Below are 9,187 nucleotides of genomic sequence, written 5' to 3' on the forward strand. Positions count from 1 at the left end.
AGAACAATTTGCACGATTGAGAATGTTTTGAGTCCAAAAACCTGTGATGGAGGCCAAGGGTGTGCTCTGTGCACTGGACTTTCTCTGCTTTTACCTACAGTACAAGATGTGATGAAACTGGCCCTGTGCTATAGGGTGAATGCGTACGGTATGGCCCTTTTGGTGTCTGCATGAGGCTTTTATGTAGAAACATTAGATGTCGAGGGAAAGGCGGGTTAGGTCAGAACGGTGATGAAATCAGATGATGAAGTTTTATATACATACACTGTACGGTGTGTGTGTGTGTGTGTGTGTGGGTGTGGGTGTGGGTGTGGGTGTGGGTGTGGGTGTGGATGGATGGATGGATGGATGGATGGATGGATGGATGGATGGATGGATGGATGGATGGATGGATGGATGGATGGATGGATGGATGGATGGATGGATGGATGGATAGATAGATAGATAGATAGATAGATAGATAGATAGATAGATAGATAGATAGATAGATAGATAGATAGATAGATAGATAGATAGATAGATAGATAGATAGATAGATAGATAGATAGATACACCATTTATGCATTACTTTTTTTTACAATCCTGCCTTGTTAAATGTTATAACATGACTAATGATCCCCTGTGTCCAGGCAATGAGCCAGAATCTTAATACAAACCTAACCAAGCACAAAATGGGAAGGTAGTGTCAGTAACTCTGTCACAAGTGCTATTTAAGGACCCAATAAACATAGACAGTTTAAAATGACTGTAAATTTCAGGGCAGTGTCGAGAAGTAATGATCTTGGGGTGACTGGTGGCATAGCCATGCAGTGCACTGACCACGTGCTCCTGTGACTCACGAGGACCTGAATTTGAATCAGACTGTCACACTGTGTCACATCTGTCTGCCCCCAGTTTCATGTCTCTCTACACACTATGTTATTTAAAGCTGCACTATGTAACTTAAGCTGCACTATGTCCTCTTCTACCCTGGATTTGTGCTGACATTTTTACATTGAGCTAAGAGAGCCCGCCTGCTTGCTCAGGGGATAAATTGAATCTTGACCATAAGGTCACAATTCGTGTCAGATCCTATGTCTAGGTGAGACCTTTGACACGATCCCCAATTGTATAAGTTATATTGTATTAAGTTTAACATACTGTACTCTACCATACAGATCGGACAAAATTACATTTTATTTATAAAAAAAAAGTTACATAATGCCGCTTCAAATAAGGTAAAAAGAAAACTAACAAAACACAAATCTATAAAGAATTAATAACACAATTTTACATTAAATGAGCCTGTGGTTTCTTTAGTCTGACTCTATCCAAAAAGACTGTATTTGAAGACATGTACAAACAACATAGGATGTACTTTTAATTTTAGAGTGTGTATATTGTGTGTATATTGAAAAGTACACAAGTTTTAATTGATTACATCGATTAGTTCGATTAACTGTTGTAGCCCTAGCGACTAGTCGGACTCTCGCCTAGTGCTAGTTAAATGGCTATCCTACCTGGCTAATAAGAGAACACTCCAGAGAACAGAGATAGGGTTATATTAGCTAAATGATAAGGAGAACATATTATGTGAGTTTTGAGCTTAGATTTAAAGCTATCAACAGTAGTAGTTGTACCCTGTTCCCTGAATAGGAAGACTATTACAGAGAAAAGGGGCTCGATAGGCAAAATATTTTAGATTTCCTTGTATCTCTAGGGATTATTAGGAGGCCAGCTCATGAAGACCAGAGGAGGGGCCAAGACAGGGTATCAGGAGAGAGGAGATCTACAGTACTAGGTATTGATTGATTGATTGATTGAATACTTTATTAACAGTTTGCAAAGACAAGCACAGGGAAGTACAGTTCAATACAAGGTCTGTTAAGAGGATTTTAAACCCAAGAAATCACTATGGCTTGTTTCCATTGGGGTCCTTTGAACCCAATTAATCAAAGCTGATGGTGACGCTAACCCACGTAGGACTTTATAGGTTAACAGAAGTAGGCTACTTTAAAATCTTCTCTGGCGTGAATTGGAGTCCAGTGAAGGAAAGAAAGAATAGGCGTAAAAATATGGTTTTATCTTTTAGTGCTATAGTTTAGTTAGAACTCTACCAGCAACACTTTGCACAAATACTTTTTTTACTGGATTCTTATGTTTTTTTGTCTAACACAGGACTGTGGCCTGGACTTATAACCTGGAGTCCAGCAACTGTTGTCTGACCTCAACATCTCCCAACATCTATTCAACCCCTCTTCCGCTTTCTGTCTACATCTTTACAGTCCTTTCTGTTTCTACACTTGCACTCGCTTTCTCTCTCTCTCTCTCTCTCCACCCCCACCCCCCACCCCAGCTCCCAACCCCCCAGCTTTCCCGATGCCTAAGACCAGTAAAGTGATACAGCGCGTGCAAAGCCATGAGCACGACGTCACAGAGTCCGTGGCCGACCTGCTCGCGCACGAGGAGCTGGACTACAAGAACAGCATCCTGAACGTGGGAGGGGCCGCGGGGAAGAAAATCCCTCAGATTGAGGTGCCCGAAAACGATGGACGCCCGGCCTGGAACAGCAAGCTGCAGTACATCCTGGCCCAGGTGGGCTTCTCTGTGGGGCTCGGAAACGTGTGGCGCTTCCCCTACCTCTGTCAGAAGAATGGAGGAGGTGAGTTTGGACCATGCTCTCCGTGCTCTCCTTAGTTACTATCCCAAACCAAACCGGTGTTGTACAAATCAAAAGTCATCTTTAATCACAGACACAAGCTGCTGGGATTTGTTGCTACTAAAATACTTGACATTTCCACTGGTCTGTCTCTTCACAGAGCGACTGGGTTGCCGAGCAGAGGAGCTGGCTATAATTATAGTTGCATTATCGATTACTATACTGCCAGTAGGGCAGGGTAAGTGATACTCTGCTAAAACTGGAAAGAGATAGTACTCATGAATTAAAAATGAATGATTTATGTATCAGTCATGACATTTTATTTTTGTCCCTATAGAGAGCAGGGGTAGGCTGTGTGTAACCTGTGTTCATAGTAGGCAAGAATCACCTTGTCAATAACAAATCTATATGAACCTAATGTTTACGTTGCTGAAGTCCCGAATGTGCCCACCCAAACGCCTCCCTTGCTTATCTTCTCTACCATGGAGTGATTTAGTGCACGACACTGCACGTAAGCAGCATTATTTACTGGTGGCAGACGCCTAAACGACAAGTCAGGTAATGTGAGCAGGGGCGCTGCCATCATTCACTCTGTAATCTGCCTCCCGACAGCCAATTACAGACACATTACAAGGTCTGTCATGTGGGGCATTTATCGGTCTTTGGACGGTCCCTGTTGTCCTTCTCTTTCTCCTCGTGCCTTTTTCTTTCTCGCTCTTTCTCTCATGCATGTCAGTCCCTCGCCACCTCTTAATGCCAGAAAATATACCATATATCAGTAATATCACACTTTGAGCTGACCCCAGTTCAGGTAGCTGCAATGGATGGGATCTGGCTGAACAGTCACAGCATTTGTAATTTGATTTAAGGACACTGGCAGAGACCCAAAACGATGTACAATCGTAAACTACAATGTACTAGCTTGTTGACCTTCAGTATTCTCTCTATTCAGCCTTTACTTTCTTGATGTAGCTGTAAGCAATGTAATTACTACTTTTGATTTACGTATATTAGTATAATCTTGCCTTACTTTCAGCAGATGATGCAGCCGATTCAGTCGATTAAACATTTAGACACAGTCTTTAACAGTGGTTCTCAAACTTTGTTGTGTCAAGAACCGCCAAATTGAGCTGCGGACCCCCATCTGAAAATGTTGTGCCAGGGAACCCCAGGAGAAAAGATTTGTGTTAAAGAAATGCTAAATTATAAAAATAAATTGAAACACTCGCTGCCTGTGAGCTTTATATCTGCTATTTTCAAATAGCCACGGTAAGAATGTTTGCTGGGGACCCCCTGGAACCCCTCCAAGGACCCCTGGGGGATCCCACTTACCAGTGGTCTATAATATGAATGGATTTGACATTTTATTTCTTTCCAAACAACACCTACATGTGTTTTTGTCCTGTGTGTTTCAGGAGCGTACCTGGTCCCATATTTTATCCTCCTCATCATCATTGGAGTCCCACTCTTCTTCCTGGAACTAGCGGTGGGACAGAAGATCCGGCGTGGAAGCATTGGGGTGTGGAACTATGTCTGTCCCCGTCTGGGGGGCATAGGGGTGTCCAGTTTGATGGTAAGCCAGTGAAACAATGACATTTTCTTTAATTTTACTGCTGGGTGATTATAAACTAGAACACACAGTGACAGTTGTCATCCCAACTGTTATAAGATTATGGACAATGCTTACAGTATTGAATGATGTAAATCTGCCTGCTGTATATTGAGACATGGTTTAGACATGGTCTCTGTATTGAACAACAGATTGACAACAGTGTAGTGGTGGGAAGGACATTTGTGAGTCCCCGGATAAAGATCGAAGACAATACATCAGTCTGTCACACAAGCCCTGCAGTGAATTGTAAAAGCTTCTGCAGAATATGCTTTGCAGGAAAATAATCACTCACTGTGTGATTTTGAAGTGCCTCTTTTTTCTGCACAGGCAAACACCTTCAATGATCCTCTTGCACCACACAGCATAAATAAAGCCCTTACTTGACAGCTGCTGTATATAACTGCACTATGAAATATGCCCTATGAAATATAATATATAGGCAAATGCTAAAACATTTTTTAAAAATAGGTACGTTATTCAAGAAAGGAAGCCACAAGATGTTCTTTTCTGTGATAATCTGTCCTGTGTTATTGTTTTTTTTAATTGCTTGCTAATAAAAGTATTCTACCGATCATATCTATAGGTACTCCTGTGTTTGGAGCAGTGAAAGTTAATACAATGGATCTTAGCCTGTCTTCAAGGCTGGTGCTGAAGTAGCTATAAATACATCTTTAAGCGATTACTGTGGAAACCTCTGAAAGAGAGCACTTCAATTATTCGTGACTGTCCCATCCATATTTAGCTCCTGTGTGTCCTTTGCTGTCATGGTACCTTGGATGGTTGGCAGGAACATGTCACTTTGTATAAAGCATGGTGCCTTATTTGCATACTTATTTCTAGTCAATATTCTGATGTCATAATATTCTGCTTTGCTACAGTATGACAAAGTAGTCATCATTTACTTGTCATTTTTATTAAAACACCACACCTCCCTGTTGTAGGGTGAATAATGGATGCACTTGTTCAAGGATGCCCATAATCCTCCCTCTCACAGGATGGGCAGAGACCAGGCAAGACGGAGCGTGTTGTAGTGATGGAGTGTAACCCTAACCCAGTGGTTGCAGTGTTGCCAGATGGGAAATGTTGAATTATCTTACCGGAGGCTTAAAATGATCGTATTTGAAAGAAAACTAAACGCATCATATGCTGCGTGGAAGCATGCAACTTCCTGGACCTTGCACAAATAAAAGCCTGAAACTGGACTGGAATGACATGACCGGTGTTTTTAATGCCTCCAAGTACAGATCTAGGGTCAGATTTCCAGATTTTCTGACTTATTTCGAAAAGCCAAACCGGATCCCGAATCAACAGCCAGGGAATTTAGTAAATTCACACACTTTTTTTGTGATTTGGCAAAATTATCATACATTTGGGCATTTTTGGAATTATTAATCGTACATCGTACAGAGGGTAAAATGGTCGTACAAATACAATAATTATCGCACATCTGGCAACACTGAGTGGTGGCAAGACGATGCCGCCTCTAAACATGCAGTTTACCCATTTGATTGGTCCTCCGCCATGTGGTCATTTGTTTTGACGGTTTTGGTCTCTGCCACTAGAAGGCCCATTTTTAAATCGAGTTGCAAACTCCACCCGCAGCCGATAAGTCAGTGCCAGCAAGCAGAAGCCCTTCAATGAGTGCATTAAAGTGATAGACCTTTGTTTCACTTCCATCTCTAACAGTGTGCATACATCTCTGCAGGTGTGTGGCTTTGTAGGCCTCTACTATAATGTGATCATCGGCTGGAGCATCTTCTACTTTTTCCAGTCCTTCCAGGACCCTCTTCCATGGAGTGACTGTCCAATCAGAAGGAATGGGTCACTAGCTAGTAAGTTTACAACATACAGTATAAAGGCAACCGAACAACAAAAAAATGCCTGTGAGGGATATGGTGTGAAGCCTTTTCCAACGCGTGGTGTTGACAGTAAATCTTCTCTTCTAAGTCTTCTCTTGAGTGCATTTAAAATGTTTATTTTGATGCAGGATGATGACAGAATAAACAAAAGCCGGGTGTTTAACAGATAACTAATCAACTAAATAAACCGAAAACACTTAAAACAAACTGAAAACACAAACAGTTGAAAAACTGTATGGCTTCCCATGGCGTTCCCAATCCCTACAGCTGTGCACCTGTGACACCCCCAAATAGACTGTGCTCAGAGTCCCCGCCTATGCCCAAGGCCAAGCAGTAATATCACAGCACCTTCACAATATCACAGCACCTTCACATACACATAATAAACCACAATCAAATTGGCTACAACATACAGTATATACAGTTTATGCTCTCTTTTCATGGAACCACCAACAATATCCTGTAATTGAAACAACTGCGGTCTATCCTCATGACAGGTATCCGTGTTTCAACAGTAAAGTGTATTTCACCGTGCTTTAACCTCAGCTGACTGCATCTAAATCGCACAGCAAAGCAGATTGGCTGATAGTGTTAACTACTTTGCAAGGTTTCTTTAAAACTAGATTGACATAAACCAGATTAAACTCCTCTGAGGCTCCATCAGATTAGAGGTGATAATATTCCCAGCAGAGCCAAGAAACACTCAGCGCCTTATACTACGTATGACTCAGCAACAATGGATCTGCCAGCAAATGGAAGGGGGGGAGCAGTCAGCATCCTTAGACAGAAGGATGGGCATCTGTTAAAAAAATTCTCCCGAAAGACAATGAATTGTGTCCTATGATTTACAAAACTGACACATAGGACAGGAGTGGATGGCTGTTTCTTGACACTTGATGTCCCACATTAAAGGGATAGTTCACCCCAAAAAATATATATTTTTTCTATCGATTAGTCACCCGAGATTTTGTAGTTTTTGTCGCATTCCTAAGCCAATAATTTGAGACTCTTTGTATCTCCTAACGGAACCGCTGCCGGCCAAATTATTGGCTTAGGAATGCGACAAAAACTAAATGTCCATGAATTCAAGTCTCCATGGGCTGACTAATCGGTAGGAAAAAAGTCATTTTGGGGGTTATTGGATTGGATTCTGTCCATTACTCTATATCCTCGACAACAGCAGCTATGAGACCATTGGCACCCTGAAACTACAACTTCTGAAGCCAATAAGTGTAGAGAGAAAGAGACGGTGGCCATATTGACGATGGTCTGTGGGCTAGTAAACAATAAGTCAGAGTCACTGCAAACAGCTTGCATAAACTGATCGCTGAAAGGGTAGAGGGGAAATGACTGATGGAATTATGTCAGAATTATGATTGCTTTAGCTACAGTATACTGTGCACTGTCATATATAAATGCCACCCACTTGAGCTTGCCAAGCGTGTGTGTGTGTGTGTGTGTGTGTGTGTGTGTGTGTGTGTGTGTGTGTGTGTGTGTGTGTGTGTGTGTGTGTGTGTGTGTGTGTGTGTGTGTGTGTGTGTGTGTGTGTGTGTGTGTGTGTGTGTGTGTGTGTCCATAATGATTAAAGCACTAGCCTATAAAACAGATTTCTCCAACCATGTGTCACCCCCCCACCCTCCCCAAGGTTGAACAACAACAATATGTGTGTGGTGTACACAGAGAAATGTCAGGTGTTGTGAATGACTGTACGACGTGCTCTGCATACCAAATGCAGAGTTGACCTTGTTTAGCTCAGAGAGCCAAACCAGCAGAAAATAGAGATGTCGACTCCCAGCGTCATCTCTCCCATTGCACTCAAAAAATCCAGTCTTTCTCTCTCTCTCTGCTACATGCTTGTACCTCCACCTGCTCTCTGTTTTGCTGATCCTCGCCCATGTGTGGTCCCACCTTACCCATGTGTTCGTATCACTGTCCCCACACTGACCTCCTTGTTTTATCATGACCAGTGGTGGAGCCAGAGTGCGCCAAAAGCTCAGCCACCACTTACTTCTGGTACCGGCAGACCCTTAACATCACCAGCACCATCGCAGATAGCGGCGGCCTCAACGTGAAGATGACCCTGTCTCTGCTGGTGGCCTGGATTATCGTCTGCCTCGCCGTCATCAGAGGCATCGCCTCCTCCGGGAAGGTTAGAATGTTCGCGGTATCAGAACCTGAATCGGAATCTGTTTATTGGCCCCAACAACACACAGCAAATTTGACTCGATGCTTTGCTCTCAGGCACAAAGGAAACATTATATATAACAGATAAGAGAATAAAGTATAAAACCTCAGAGTAAGATATGAAACATTAATAAAAGGAATATATATACAGTAAGATTGTGTAAGAACTGGTGAGAGCATTATGCAGTGTGAACAATATTGGAGGTGTGTTTGCTGTTATGAGTCAAAGCATACAGTTTCATCTAGTATTGCACAGATAGATGTATAGCAATAATAATGCACAGCTAGACATTGCACTTGGTAGTTGCATGACTGTAAAGAGCGAGAGCAGAGACGTGATTTGTGCAGCGCTGGATACCAGCTCTTATAGTAGGGGGATCAAAGCGGACTGATTGTGATACACTTATATAGATAGACCTTTATTGATATATATTTCTCCTCCCTTCCCTCACAGGTGATGTACTTCAGCTCTCTGTTCCCCTATGTGGTGCTTTTCTGTTTCCTGGTTCGAGTTTTGATGCTACAGGGATCGGTGGATGGCATTGCTCATATGTTCACTCCCAAGGTAAGACTCTGAGGAAACCCTTGCTCTCTCCTCCCCTAAGTATTGATTCATCATTGCCTGAAAATGATCGTTTACTATACACAGTAGTACACATTATGAGTTCAGGTTCCCCCCAATATTTATCCACACAGCTGGAGAAGATGCTGGAGCCCCAGGTATGGAGGGAGGCAGCCACCCAGGTCTTCTTCGCCCTGGGCCTGGGATTCGGAGGAGTCATCGCCTTCTCCAGTTATAACAAGATAGACAACAACTGTCACTTTGACGCTGTGCTCGTATCCTTCATCAACTTTTTCACCTCCATCCTGGCAACACTGGTGGTGTTTGCTGTG

General features: G+C 42.6%; 1 protein-coding gene across 1 annotated transcript in view; it reads left to right on the plus strand.

Annotated features, from left to right (window-relative positions):
• Positions 1 to 2,358: 2,358 nt before the first annotated feature.
• LOC308081796 (sodium-dependent neutral amino acid transporter SLC6A17-like) overlaps positions 2,359 to 9,187 on the plus strand; it is a gene marked incomplete at both ends in the record, with an annotated part of 12,897 nt that continues 6,068 nt past the window's right edge. Inside the window, 6 exons of the mRNA XM_080423420.1 lie at positions 2,359 to 2,641; positions 4,054 to 4,211; positions 5,956 to 6,082; positions 8,077 to 8,258; positions 8,748 to 8,858; positions 8,990 to 9,187. The exon at positions 8,990 to 9,187 is cut by the window's right edge and continues 44 nt beyond it. Of these exons, the coding sequence (XP_080279546.1) occupies positions 2,359 to 2,641; positions 4,054 to 4,211; positions 5,956 to 6,082; positions 8,077 to 8,258; positions 8,748 to 8,858; positions 8,990 to 9,187 (1,059 nt within the window). The remainder of the gene's footprint in view (positions 2,642 to 4,053; positions 4,212 to 5,955; positions 6,083 to 8,076; positions 8,259 to 8,747; positions 8,859 to 8,989) is intronic.

Source organism: Gymnoscopelus braueri (genome assembly GCF_963280865.1).
Source record: "Gymnoscopelus braueri genome assembly, chromosome: 3".
In the NCBI taxonomy this organism is placed as follows: Eukaryota; Metazoa; Chordata; class Actinopteri; order Myctophiformes; family Myctophidae; genus Gymnoscopelus; species Gymnoscopelus braueri.